This window comes from Colletotrichum lupini, chromosome 1 (genome assembly GCF_023278565.1).
Source record: "Colletotrichum lupini chromosome 1, complete sequence".
NCBI lineage: Eukaryota > Fungi > Ascomycota > Sordariomycetes > Glomerellales > Glomerellaceae > Colletotrichum > Colletotrichum lupini.
Window position 1 is genome coordinate 4,146,069 of NC_064672.1, and position 13,669 is coordinate 4,159,737.

The following is a 13,669-nucleotide window of genomic DNA, read 5'->3' on the forward strand; positions in this document are numbered from 1 at the left end:
TTAATATATATAATAAACAAGGACACTTTAGTATAATAATTATAGCTTATTACTTTAAAAAAAGAATATATTAGCCTAAGAGAACGCAGGATATAAATCTCTATATTAAGTTATATAAAATATATTAAGTATACGGACCCTAACTACGTATATTACTATTAAAGAAGATCTCTATTTTAAAACCCTAGAATATAGTTACTATAGACTTTATAAAAAAGATTATATTAATAGCCGTTAACGGTTCGAAGTACGTACTAATAAATATCGACTACTTTACGAAGTTTAGAGTATTCGTATTATATAAAGAGGTATTAATTAAAATAGTATACTAAACGTAGTTTAAAATTATTTCCTTAATTTTAAGCTAGCTAAAAATAATATATTACGATAATAAATTTTCCTTTAAGAACGTACTATTCGCTACTATAATAAATTATTATAATACTAAGTTAATTTATAAACCTATTTCTTACCCGCGCTTTACTAAATAAGTAGAGCGGATAGTCCGTTTAATAAAACTATAATTAATAAAATAAGTATAATCTTAACTAAGGAAAGTAAGAGTATAATAGTATTATAAAATACTAAATATTGTAAAAGTTATTAATACGCAATACGTCTAATTTATATTTATTATACTATTACGAGCTTAACTTAGAAAAAATACTTTATAAAATACTATTAAAAGTAATAATAAGTAAGAAGCCTTATTAAAAGTAATCGATAGAGCGTTAGAACTAGTTATTATTTTAAATAAGGGAAATATTAATATAGACCCTATTATAATAAACTAGACTATTATTATAAATATAGACTATTAAGAGGAATAATATTAAGATATAATAAAAGGGTTAATACGTACTATTAATAAGGTAAACTTAGAAGCGATCTTAATTAGAACTTTTAAAATTAATAACCTTATATAAGAGAAGTAAAATAAGGACGGTAAGTCTAACTCTAAGTTTAACGTATCGTAAATAGGCTTATACTAAATTATAAATATTATATTTAATATATTTTATTAAATTATAAATATTTTTAAACCTTACGAGGGGGTATATTAAAAAGTTTACGTTTTAAATTTTAAAATATATACTATATACTTATATTAACTTTAAGTTATAAAAATAATTAAGAACTCGCTTATTATTTATAACCTCTTTAATAAAAGTAGAGTATTACTAGAGGATATATTACTTACGTTAATAAGGGAGTTAGAGTACTAAATAATAATAAAGCCGCCCGATTAGTAGCTATAATAAAATATTACTAAGGGGAAGGATACTAAAAGAGGTATTCGTATTAATTAAGAACAGCGACCTAAGTTAAGTTATTATAGGAATAGGTAGGCTAAGAAGCTAGCACTACTACCCCCTACCCATAGTATATATTATTACGTAATTAGTAAAAGGACTTAGTACCGTGCTAACGGCATAGTTTAGACTTAGAGAAATCAAGCATTAATTACTACCACTTTTCAGGTGGCACAGACGGGGAAACCGGCGAGAGGTAGCGGCTACCTCTAACATTGCCGCCGCTCGGGGCGGAACAGAGACACCAAAAGTAAGTAGTGGATACTTCTGGGTGGATCCAAGTGGATCAGTCCAACGGGATGTTAAAAGCGACGAACCAGTCAGACGCACGTCCATGGGCATCCCTGCAATGCATCTGCTGAACAGCAGGCACATGCGGCTCCGGATTGGCCCCATGCAAGTTCCTTAGGCGCCATCACCCTTTCCTCGGCGCGTAGACTGTTCAACCCCGGCTCCCTGTCCTCCTCCTTCCCCTCCCCTCAACCTATCCTCACTCTCGTCCCGTCCTCTCTCGATTCTCTCTCCCAGTCCACGCAAACGACCTTCAAACCAAGCCTCTCTCTCCTCCCCCAACCATGCTCTTTTCCTCACTTCCCGCCGCTCTGGCCATGTCCGTCTCTCTATGCTGCGCTGCCTTTCGACCCTTCGACAGGCTCTCAAGCCTGTTCAAGAGTCCGTCCTAGCAACTAGTCATACATGGCCACCGAGGCGAATCAAGCCTGTTTGTACCAGGATTCACGACCGTGACCACCGCCGAGAAGAGGGGAGTCATGCCACTGGTCCCCCGTCTTCAGATTTGGATACCTGCGCACTACATCTCCTTCTGCGTACATACCGCGCATCTGCCATTCCACAGCAGTCCTGTAAGGTACCTTTGGCGCCCCCAAAGAGACATACGCTGTCTTCACTGCCTCACTGTCAACCATTACTCGATACAGCAATGCAAAGTCAAATCATCAGGGGGAAAGCGGAGCTGGATATCCAAAGCGAGACACGCTTGTTGGAGAACAGCCGCCGATGGGACGTCACTGCGAGTCAAAGACCAGACGATTCGGTTGGATTCTTCATCTGCTCCTTCATTGTTCTTTCTTTGTCTCGCTATGCGTGGTGGGCTGGGCACGATCTTGGAGACAAGAACCTAATGATGAGATGGCCCGGCCGTCACAATCACGAGACGGGGAATTCAAGCTGGGCTGAGAGGGAGCCAGTGCCGCCTCAGCCCAACTTGATAGGTTGATATTCCTGTCGCCCGCCCGCGCGCACATACGCACGCAGGTTAAGCAAGCATCGCAAGCAGCAAGTAGCGGCAGCGTGCCAGCAGCAGCAAGCAGGATCTCGCGAAAAAAGAAGAGACTGGCACTGGCTAGCACCGCGCGAGAAGAGGACCGGAGACCTAATTATGGCAAAATATTGATGTACTGCCCTGTTCAGACGCACTCTGCTTGCCTCGATACTTCGTCAAGTCGCCCAACCACGCCGCTCATGGCATTCGACCATCTCCACCATGCCATGACCCCCCCGTCGTCCTGCTGCATATTCCCCAATTCTGTCCCCCTCGGCACGCGGTGGCTTGCACCTTGCACACCTTGACTGGTCCCCTTCCACTGGCTTGACAGGGTCCCTCGACGACAAGCACCCCGGTCTACATAGTATGCAGCGTCTTGGCTCGTCCAGATGAGCCGGACCGTATCCGCTCCCAGATACCTCGACCGTTCACTGAACAGCTCTAATTTTATGGTCAAGATTGATCGTCCAGTGACAAGTCAGCTCCAAAACTTAGGCGCCATGCTCCATGTTGCTTGACTTTCTTCCCATTTGGCTCCATCACACCCCGTCCACACTGGCACACACCCCCTTCGAGCAGCAGCCTCTCTTATTTTCCATCGTCTTTTCGATTCCTTTTCTTTTCTTTTCCCTTTCCGTCGTCAGTCTGTAAGCAAGAAAACCCTCTCTCCCTGCTTGTGTGTCTCTGTAAAAATCGAGTTGCACACTTGACAGAATCTTCCTGCAAGACAAGCGCCGGCACACCCCCTCGACGAAGACTTATCCAGTGAGCTTTCTCTCTACGTCCAACAACGTCAACTTCAACAGAGACAACCTCATCGCTTCACACCCTTCCACCTGCGTCTATAGCGTCTTTGCCCCCCCTCCTCAACACGTCCCGATAGACTGTAACCGTCTTTAACACGCCGGCTCCCAGACTTTCTTCTCTTTCTCCTCCTGTCCTACCTTTATCCGGTAACTCACTGGCAACGAAGAAAAAAAAAGGACCAACAGCCCCGCGCCGTAAAAGAGAGACATTAGAGTGCAACGGCACAACCAGCAACCGTGACACGACAGTAGGCAGACGATACCGCTACTCTAGGACGCCTACGAACAGCTTTGCGCAAAGTCTCTGCAACCTGGAAACGTGGAAGGACAGCCGGCCCGGGAACGGACATTGAACAGTGCTTCATGTGATGGTTGGATTGGAAGAAGTGTAGCTTCCCGACTGCCTTTGGTTCGCCACGAAGCAGCCGGACGGTGCTGTGATCGTCTCGGATTGGTGAGTAGGCCTGTCTCACAGGAGTCACCCACCTGTTTCTCGGCTTGAGAGGGCTCAAAGGTTCTGGTCTGGCAGACACGGACCTTGCAGCCGTTGCCCTGCCTTGAAGTCGTCCTCCCCAAATGCAGCTTGCCGACTAACATCGCACCGGGTCCCAGATCGAAATCCGAAAAAGGATATAGTGCCATCATGTCCGCCTCCGCGAGAAACCGAACCGCTACCGTCAGCTCCGGGCAATCGTCACAAAGAGGTCGGAGCAATGAGATGCAGGATTTCAACATGTCGCAGCCCAACATCATGCGGTACTTCGAGCCATGCGCCGCCACGGCGTCCATGTTCTTGTATGCCCAGGGTTCTTCCATCGTATGCTGCCACCACGACACTCTCACAATAGAAAGAAGATTTTCAAGGCACTCGGACGAGGTGCAGTTGCTCGCAGTTGATACGCAAAGCGAGATTGGAGCCGGAAGGCTGGTAGTCAGTTACGATGCCGGGCAGACAGCCATTGTCTGGGATATTATGACGGGCGACGAAGTAGCCCGATTCGCTTCATACGAGCACTTGACAACTGCTGCGTGGATGCGCAATGGCAACGTTGCATTTGGTATGTTGATGTCCGAAAGTTCTCACATAGTATACACTAACAGATGGCTTTAGGTAATACGCAGGGCAACATTATTCTATTCGAGCCCACAACATCAGAGCATATCTCTTCGAGAACGATTGACCAGATTGCCGTGACAGCGCTTGCACCAGCCGCGGACTGTAGGACATTTGCGATCGGGTAAGCTTAAAGAACTCCAACGGGCTTCGCAAAACAAAGTTGCTAACTCTTCATAGATACCAAAATGGCTCGTTGCTGGTCGCAACTCTTCAGCCACGATTCACTATCCTCCACAACCTAGGCACATCAAGAGCACCTTCGCCTATCGTCACGCTCAACTGGCATGCCTCGTCGTCTCGTCAAAAATCGGACATGCTGGCATCACAGACCCATGATGGCGACCTCCGAGTTTGGAGTGTGTCCAAGTCGTACAGCAGCGATGACCCCGCCAAGGTTGTGAGGATTCTCAAGCGCACCGATAACTACCAGACCGGTCCCAACTGGATGGGCTGGTCAAAAAACGGCCGCATTATCCAACATTCTGACTCGTACGTCATTCTTTGCCACTTGAGGCTTACGCGCGCGCTTAGAACTTGCACTGACTTCTATCACACTAGGGAAACACTATCGTGGGATGTCCGTACTAAGCACGTTACTTGGGATAGTATCCCGACGCTCGAGCACGTCAGAGGCCTGGCCGTGTACGGCCCCGGCGCCAGCCTCTTCACCCTGGGAGCCAACAACACCGTACAGCAATTCGACCTTAACACCCCTTCCATCATAGTTGCTAATGTACAGCACCCGGCCAACTTGTTGCCACCATCACCGCCTGTCTCGATAGAGGAACAGCAGGGACAGAAAACATCAACAACCATTGTTACTGACTCGGATGCCACGTCTGGTTCAATTGAGCTCGGCATTTCGGAGAGTGACGAAGATCACTTGTCTCCCTTTGACCGTATAGTTAGCCGGACGGACACAGGCACGCCCAAGGCGCTCGACCCTTACGATGCCGATACCGCAAGCGCGGCTTCTAGCCGCAGCGGACTGTCTTCCATCTCGCGATCCTCCGGAGGATCTCGGACGCCCGGACGGTACCCGTCGTCGGCCGTCTCTCGAGGCATGACTGAAAACACCTACATCTCTGCTGGATCGTCTCTCAGATCTTCTGCTGCACCTTACCAAGAACGAGACATGTATTCCATGAGCGGAACGTCAATGATGAGCGGCACCTCCATGTCCTCATACCGCTCTCGCCGTTCTAGGCCATCCCGTCTACGAAATGAGGTCTTGCCGAGCCCTGTCGACAGCAAGGTTCAGGATCTCTTCAAGTACACCAGGAGCCGGCTCAGCGACATTCCTTACAAGCACCCGATCGGGGGTGACCATAGCCGACTCACGAATGACGATCTCCGCAAGCAGATGCTTAGCACCATCTTTGGATGGAACAAGGAGATTGACGACTTGGTCAGAGAGGAATTGAGCCGACACAATGCGGCTTCACCGGCGCGTATTCTTCTGATGAGATGGCTGGGCGATATTGACGCAGATGTCATGGCAGCGAGCTCAGCCTCAATGACTTCTTCTGACTGGATGTTGCTAGCCCTCAGTGGTATTGGAGGCCAAGCTTCGCAGCACAAGCTGGGGCGCGCCTACGTTCAAAGACTCCTGGAGCACGGTGATCTTCACGCCGCTGTTACCATTCTGATTGGCATGGGTGATCACAATGATGCTATTGAGATTTACGTGTCCCACAAGAAGTACATGGAGGCGCTTATCCTGACTTGTCTCTTCTATCCCGCCGTCTGGGAACGACAGGCAGCTATCATCAAGAAATGGGGCGAATGGGCTGTTATGCACGGGCAACAGCAGCTTGCCGTGAGATGGTGTGTTTTCTCTATCAAGTGAACATTATGGTACGATGCGCTAACAGATTTCCAGTTTCGCCTGCACTGGTGCCGAGTCTGATGAGCCATGGACATCACCTTCTGCTGCCCAAGTGACATTCCAGAGCATCAACCAGAACGTCCATGAGAATATCCCGGAGGTCCTGTCACCTCCTCTCTCGCCTCCCGGCATTAACCGTGGACCCCAAAGAAGCATCGCCAAGACGTCCGCTCTGAAGCTGATCACGTCTTTTGGCGAGCAGCAAGGGAAATCAAAGTTCTTCTCTCAAGGAGACGGCGGACAGACTCCTATCGCCGCGGGTCCAACACCCATCGCCGATTCTGCAGTCTCCCCTGGTGGATATGATGTCACCACTGCCTTCATCCGCCCACCAAACCGCAGCCAATTCAACACCCCGAACTCGGCGAGATCCGGAGCATCTGCCTTCAGTCGCAAGCGCCTCCCTTCCATCGGTGAGATTCCGGGAGACTTGTCGCGTGAACAGCTTCAGGTTGACGTTGAGGAATCTCGACGTGCTATGCAACTGCGCATGTCTTCTGCCGAGCAGGAAAATCTCGCTGCTGGCCTGTCTCTGCAGAGGGCTGCCACAGCAAGCCCGATGATGATGCGCGACCAGTACAAAAAGATCACCACACGGACAAGAGAAGCACCTCCCCCATCTCCTGATGCTAGAATGATTATCAAGATGGAAGGCAGCATGGCCCAGCGCAACGGTTCCCGAGACCGCAAGCCAAAGGGACTTCATCTTGAGCTTGCAGGTTTGAACAACATGGCCAATGAGATCACCTCTCCCGAGCAGTCAGTGGCATCTTCCACCCGTTTCCACTGGCCTTCCCGACGTAGGGGACCCGGCTTCGTCACAGGCTCTGTTACGTCTCAATCCACCACCGGCAAAAGCATCCGCAGCAACACTACGGGTGGACGACAGGACTACATCCACAGCCTCGACACTGCCCAGCGCTTGCAACAACGCAAGCAGCGAAGCCGACATGCCAGTCGAGAGGGCAAGCGCGATGGCTCCCGTGGCCGCGACCGTGACCACAGCCGCACTCGCAAGACATCTTCTCGCGAAGCTTCCGCTGAGCGTGGCCGTGCCTCTAGCCGCAACTGGCCCAAGGCAAAGCGCTCCCCAACCTCGCCCATCCCTATGTCGCCCGAGGATCTCATCAACCTGAGCACACCCAAGTTCTTGCCGGATGTCGGAGAGCCCGCCACAGTGAGGAAGTCTAGCAAGAGCAGGAAGGGTACTAGTCGCGCATCCAGCCGGGGTAGCCAAGGCCGCAATAGAAGCCCCGAAGGCAGACATCGCCCTCCTGCGCTTGAACTTCGCGGCCGAAGTGCGGACCGGACTGGCTCTCACGCCAGGTCACCTTCGTCCCCTCTACCTCTGTCAGCCAATCTTGTCCACTACCAGGGGTCTGAAGACGAGGAGGACTATGTCAAGGCTGTTGTTGCCCAAGAGAACTTCAGAAACAGACACAACAGAAGCACCAGTCAGCATGGGTCCCGCAAGGCGCTCTCACCTGAGCTTACCAGAGAGTTCCCTCGACGAGACCGATCCGAGAGTCGCCGTCGCCACGCTGGTGAGAACCTGGATCAATCCCGCGATACTGCGCCTCCCCAATCCAAGTCTCGTGCCGCCTCTACAGAGCACGCTGGAGACTTGAAGGCTATGAAGGATGAGAGGCAGCGTAAGAAGGAGGAAGCTGCTCGCGAGCTCGAGGAACGTCGCAAGTCCCTCGCACAACGTCCCTCGGCGCCACCGATTCCCCACCCCAACCACATCCGAATCGGTATTGAACCATCCCCAAGTGCCGTTGAACTTCCGCCTCGCAGCCACACTGCCGACCCTACTACCAACAGAAGCATGTACGCACGCAGCAGCTCCAATGTGCACATTGGTTTGCCCGCAACGCCCAAGGCCATGCGTCTCATCATCGAGTCGGACAAAGACAAGAACAGCATTCCGGTGCCCCCGATCCCGGCTACGTTTGCCCAGAGACATTCCCCGGTGACTTCTCCCCAGCAGCAGTCCCCCGAGAAAGAGCAGTCTGCCGAGACCCTCACTTTGCTCCCTCAGACAACTTACCAGCTTCCTTCCACGGTCTATCAACCTCCCAACCGCGGAATGATTCCTCGCAGCATGTCGGCCCCGCCCGTCCCTCCTGATGCGCCCTCCCCTAGAGGTCCTAGCGCCAGCAGCAAAGGTCTTTCTCGCGGTCCTTCCATGAGAAGAGGTCACTCTGGTGAGATTCGCACTGTCGATGACATGATCCGGGTCAGACGTGCCTCCCAAGAAAGCAACAACTACGGAAGCATCCCACCGCCGCCGCCTCCTCCTCCTGCTCCGCCAATGTTGAAGGAGCTTCAGCACCTTGCGATGCCTCCTCCCCCGCCCCCGGCGCCTCTCCCGTACACCGCCCACATCCAACCCGTGACCATGGGTTCCGGCATGATTGAGATTGTCATGGACGACGATGACGTTATCCAAACGACCATTGCTGCTCCCATGGACACAACAGTCCCAGTAATTCCACCACCCGCCCCGCCCGTGTCCAAGGGTGGTCACAGCCGAGGACGCAGCTTCTCTGAACGAGACAACAGCATCGCTGGCCGATTCTCCAAGGCGACCGACCGCTTCAGGTCCGGCAGCCGCAACCGCAAGGAGCCCTCAGCGCGGCCCCGCGGTCAGGAGGACTACGAATACGCCCCTTATGAGAGCGTACCTATGCCAATGAACTATGGCCGCGAGTCGATGCGATCTCCCCCCGCCATGGCGCAGAAGAGCTTGCCTACTGGCCTGCACCACAGCGAGATGATTTGATTTGGTCTTCCTGCTGGAAAAAGTTTCTACACTCCCCAATCCCTTAATTAGCTTTACACATCACATGTCGATTCGTTGCATGGCGACAGGCGTTTCTCGATGAATCTCGATACCATTACTTTTTTTCCACGACCAACGAACACGAACAACACACTTTGCAGTGTGACAGCTCTGGGGCCGCCAGAACCACAACAACAGCAGTTAGAAGCCGCCTTTTGTATACTTCAAGTCTATCCTTGACGACGAACATTGGAACGCAGTGAAATGCCATTTCTTCTCCAATTTCTCATTATCTTTCAACTCTTTTTCGTTACACTTCTTGTTTTGCATTCTTAACTTCTCAAATGATGACTGATGATGGCTGGAACTTGGGATTTCGGGGCAGAGCCGCGAGGCAATACACATGAACACACGATACCTGTAGTGGGAAGAGCGGCTATGTACGTGATGGAATGAACAGTCGTCGCGGGGGAAGGTCGAAAGGGCCAAATGGAAACGAAAACAGAGAAAAAGCTGGATGGTTTTCAAGATGACACCGTCTTGCGCCAACGAGTATGATGAGAGAGAGGAGGAGGAGGACGGAAGGGTTGGAACGGGATGGGTGAAAAGGGACCGAAAAGTGCTGGAAACGCGTGTCTTACAATGTTGCCTCACGGCATCTTTGTTCATCTAGTTGAAGGGTACGGGGATTCTTCCTTCCCCCGCCTCTTTTCATTTCTTTAACTTTTCTTTCCTTTTCAGATCTGCTTCTCCAAGTCGTTGACTGGATTGCAACTGATGTTGGTCTTTTTTCCCCTTTTTGAGCGGGTGATGATAGCTATGTAGCTTGCTCGTCGAGATGGCCACGTACAGGCTAAAAATTGAGAAGAATGCAAACTGATTCCGAGACTATTGAGACATGAATGTGTCATATGAGAGTATCACTACAGTGACTCCGATAATTCAATTGAGTTTGGTCCAGAGGGAAAGGCGGAAAAAAACGAAACAGGTCTGTCGTGAACTGGGATTGAACCATGTGCGAAAGAAATTGTGCCCAAAAAGGTACTTCTCAACACCCCGAAAAACATCGTCAACTGTACACACAGTAGGCGTTCGTCTCAATTACCAGCGACAACAATCAGACGGTCGCAACCGCGATGCACATGCATCTACCTACCGACCGGTACAATATCTGATCCCAAAAAAAAGTCAAAAAATTGGAGTCGGCATCTCTATCCTCCTCCACTACCCCAAGCCCCCAGCGATCGTAATCCAGCACGCCATGCGACGGTGAAGATACCTCTGCAGAGTGAAACCTCCCTCAAGTGTCATCTCCATTGCTTAGGGCCGCACGCAGCGATCGCAGGTTACCCGTGCGAGTGGGTGGCCACCGCAGCATTCGCACTGGGCGCCGCTGAGGGGTTCCAATGTGGATGGGGTAGCGGAAGAAGAGTAATGAAAGCCTTCAACCATTTGACCATTACAGCCGGTAATTGCGAACAAAATTGTATCACAAGTAGGGTCGAGGGCTGGCGGGGGACGTGCGGTGGTTTATGGGTGGGGCTGCTGAGGTAAGCAGGGTATTTGCGCGTGTAGGTGTAGGAGCTCCCAGCACTCAACGCGCCCGCGAACATCTCCACCGAGTACCGACCTAAGCTTCCAATGGAAGTTCCATCATCCACCCCAGCTTGCAATTCTGGTTGGACTTGACGTCGCGATTGCGCCCAGGGGTTCTGGCTCTCCGAAGCTCTCACCAACTTTTCTAAACCAAACCATCAAGCCGTCTTGAAACCCGCACAATATCAATGGCACCATAGCAGCCTTTTCCTGTTCTCAATTTTCGACCTGCTTCTGCTTCTTTGCAGCATCACCCAAACTCCACGATGCTCGCAACAACCCCCCGCCTCCACGTCCGGCGCCCCTCGCCAACAACAGCCGAATTCACAGTAACGACCCGCCCACCACCAACCCTCGCAGTCCGCGTCCTCTCAGGCCTCCTCTTCACCCTCCGCATCCTCCTCTTCTTCTCCTCGATTCTCCTCCTCCAAGCAGCCCTGGCAGAATCGCCATACGTCATCTCCCTCCTCTCCGCATCGACAAGAGCGAAACCCACCGTAACCGCAACCGCAAACGACGGCCCAGACGCCCTCTTCTCGAGCGCAACGCTCTGGCAGGTCCTCCTCTTCATACGTACCTCGGCGCCAGGCCGCCTAGCGCACGCCGCGGCAGCATCGCATGCGATACCGCTACCCGTCCTGGTCCCGGGGTGTCTGCTCGCGGCGTACGCGACGCTGAAGCGCACGCATACCACTGAGAGTCTGCTCGTGCTGCGCGGGCTGGGGATACAGACGAGTTCGACGAGTGGGAGTTATCTGTCGGCTGCCGCGACGCGGTTCATACCTACTGAGAAGATTCAGGACGTGTTGGTGAATGAGGCGTTCAGGGGCTTCGAGGTGCGGTACTATTTGATTGTCATTGTCGAGGGGGAAGAGGATATCGTCGTCGTGTTCCCTAGGATACTACCCAAGAAGAAGATTGTCGAGACGGTGTGGAGAGGCGTAAGGGGGTGTCTGTGGGAAGCGGACGGCGGGAGTAGTAATAGGAAGATGGATGATAGATGGCAGAACGGGGTATGACAGGTCCCTCGTAGCCTTGACGAATTCATGATCTGATCAAAGCTTTCTACTTTATCTTTTTGTTTATGATAGGGGGCATGTGGCCATGACCTACTCATCCCCATCACCCGCCGCAGCAGCCTGCTTGGCATCCTTAATGGCCTTCCTCCAATTCTTCGACTCCCTCATCTCATCCGAGTTCTTGAAGCCCTTACGCTGCGCCCACCGGTCATTAATCTCCGCCGGCGACGGCGTCAACTGCTTCTTCGCAATTGGCACGTACCCGCCCGACAGCTTCCCCTCGTGCCCGCCCTGGAACACCCTCTTGCCCTTGGCCTTCGACTCGGTCCCCTGTACCTGTCTCGAGACGAGATCCAGCAGGCGGTTCGCGAGCAGCTCGTCCATCTTCTTCTCGCGGTAGTGCGACCACAGGTTCTCGACCACATCGGCCTCGCCGTATACCCAGCGCAGCGCATTCTCCGCGTCGTTGGACGTCCGGCTCTCGTCGTCGCCTGGGAAGACGCAGTTCCATAGCACCAGCGGCGTCTCGTGCGCCAGATCGTAATTCGGCTTCCGCGGCGTGTTCTCAACATCGAGCAACCGCGTCACGAGGTCAGGCGTTTCCAGGCGCTGGCCGATGAGGAACAGAATCGTAACCATATGCCGGATCTGATGCCACAGGAACGCTGTCCCGCGGATATTGAACGAATACACCTTCGGAAGCTGGCTTCCATCAACAGCACTGGCGCCCAGATACGGCAGCGCCGTACCCACGTCTTTCACCTCCTCGACGCCGGCCTCGAACATGCGTCGCTCAAAGTTTGTGATCTGCTTGCTCCCATCCACCTTGCAGAAGTTACGGAAGTCGTGGGACCCAATAAAGTTCTGCGCCGCCTGGTTCATGGCGTCGATGTCGAGGTAGCCCTCCTTCATGCCGTCCGGCGTGCCATCAACCGTCGTCGCCGTGGGCGTGAAGGCGGGCTGGGTGAAGAAGTAGCGGTACTGGCGCTCCTCGCACGAGAAGCGGGCGGAGAAGTCTGGCGGCGGGGAGGGGCACCAGGCGATGATGCGGATGTCGTCGGGGAGGAGGCGGTTGAGGACCTTGACGTATTGGATCTCGTCGTTGATCTCGTCCCAGACCCTTTCGGGCTTCTTCTCCTTCCGTTCCTCCTCGACCTTTTCCGTGCCCTCCATCGGAGTGTCGTCCCCTTCCGTCTCAGCGGCTGGTGCAGGATCCTCTTGCTTCTTGGGCACCGGTCTGTTACTCCGCACCCTCAACCCGATGACCTGTCCAAACGCGCTCACGCCGCGATCCGTCCTCCCGCACTTGGAGTACTCGCAGCAGTCAAAGTTGACGACATCCTGATCCTCGGGGAAGATGAGGCACGACTTTGTCAGGGCGTTCCACAGCTCGCCCTCGATCGTCGGCAGACTCGCCGAGGTGGCGTACTCGAATCCGCCGTACCGCTTGCCCAGGTACGCCAGCTTCAGCGCGATGAAGCGGGTGGAGTACCGTGACGAGTCGATCCGCTTGGCCTCCTTCTTTCTCTTCTTCACCGGCGGGGCCCCGTCTGTCGCTGTTACTACTGCAGCACCGGCGCCGTTCTTGGTGGTGCTGCTGGGGGCACCGGACCCGGCACCGGAGGCCTTTGATGCCGCATCCCGCTTGTCGAGTTCATGCTCGAGCTGTCTTATGCGGGAGATGAGACGCGCCTGGTCCCATGACTCGTACCGTCCGCTCACATCGGCCATGTTTGCGACGGGAGCGGTGCTGAAGCTCCTAGCCGCGAATATAGAGGATGGTCGGTAAGGATGAGTGAGATGCTGGTGAGTAATAGTGAAACGACGCGGATGGTGGTGGTGTTGATAATGCCCTCCTCG

At 52.3% G+C, this 13,669-nt stretch overlaps 6 protein-coding genes across 6 annotated transcripts; 5 read left to right on the top strand and 1 right to left on the bottom strand.

The window, feature by feature from the left end:
• Window positions 1-1,612: 1,612 nt before the first annotated feature.
• CLUP02_01216 (uncharacterized protein) lies at window positions 1,613-3,498 on the top strand (the record flags this gene model as incomplete). Its single annotated transcript, XM_049280258.1, has 7 exons — window positions 1,613-1,632; window positions 1,715-1,771; window positions 1,842-2,545; window positions 2,745-2,906; window positions 2,971-3,107; window positions 3,175-3,245; window positions 3,312-3,498. The coding sequence occupies 7 exons, from the start codon at window positions 1,613-1,615 to the stop codon at window positions 3,496-3,498; spliced, it is 1,338 nt and encodes a 445-aa protein (XP_049136215.1).
• A 549-nt stretch (window positions 3,499-4,047) lies between these two features.
• Window positions 4,048-9,194, top strand: CLUP02_01217 (uncharacterized protein; the record flags this gene model as incomplete). Its single annotated transcript, XM_049280259.1, has 5 exons — window positions 4,048-4,462; window positions 4,516-4,642; window positions 4,699-5,010; window positions 5,080-6,348; window positions 6,404-9,194. The coding sequence occupies 5 exons, from the start codon at window positions 4,048-4,050 to the stop codon at window positions 9,192-9,194; spliced, it is 4,914 nt and encodes a 1,637-aa protein (XP_049136216.1).
• A 357-nt stretch (window positions 9,195-9,551) lies between these two features.
• CLUP02_01218 (uncharacterized protein) lies at window positions 9,552-9,867 on the top strand (the record flags this gene model as incomplete). Its single annotated transcript, XM_049280260.1, has 2 exons — window positions 9,552-9,634; window positions 9,708-9,867. The coding sequence occupies 2 exons, from the start codon at window positions 9,552-9,554 to the stop codon at window positions 9,865-9,867; spliced, it is 243 nt and encodes an 80-aa protein (XP_049136217.1).
• A 461-nt stretch (window positions 9,868-10,328) lies between these two features.
• Window positions 10,329-10,748, top strand: CLUP02_01219 (uncharacterized protein; the record flags this gene model as incomplete). The annotated part of the gene is made up of 1 exon (XM_049280261.1): window positions 10,329-10,748. A coding segment is annotated over one exon (420 nt), but the record flags the coding sequence as incomplete, so codon positions are not given.
• A 308-nt stretch (window positions 10,749-11,056) lies between these two features.
• On the top strand, window positions 11,057-11,809 carry CLUP02_01220 (GPI-GlcNAc transferase complex; the record flags this gene model as incomplete). Its single annotated transcript, XM_049280262.1, has 1 exon — window positions 11,057-11,809. One exon carries the CDS (start codon window positions 11,057-11,059, stop codon window positions 11,807-11,809), a length of 753 nt encoding a protein of 250 aa, XP_049136219.1.
• Window positions 11,810-11,899: 90 nt separating this feature from the next.
• On the bottom strand, window positions 11,900-13,540 carry CLUP02_01221 (tRNA pseudouridine synthase A; the record flags this gene model as incomplete). Its single annotated transcript, XM_049280263.1, has 1 exon — window positions 11,900-13,540. One exon carries the CDS (start codon window positions 13,538-13,540, stop codon window positions 11,900-11,902), a length of 1,641 nt encoding a protein of 546 aa, XP_049136220.1.
• Window positions 13,541-13,669: the final 129 nt, after the last annotated feature.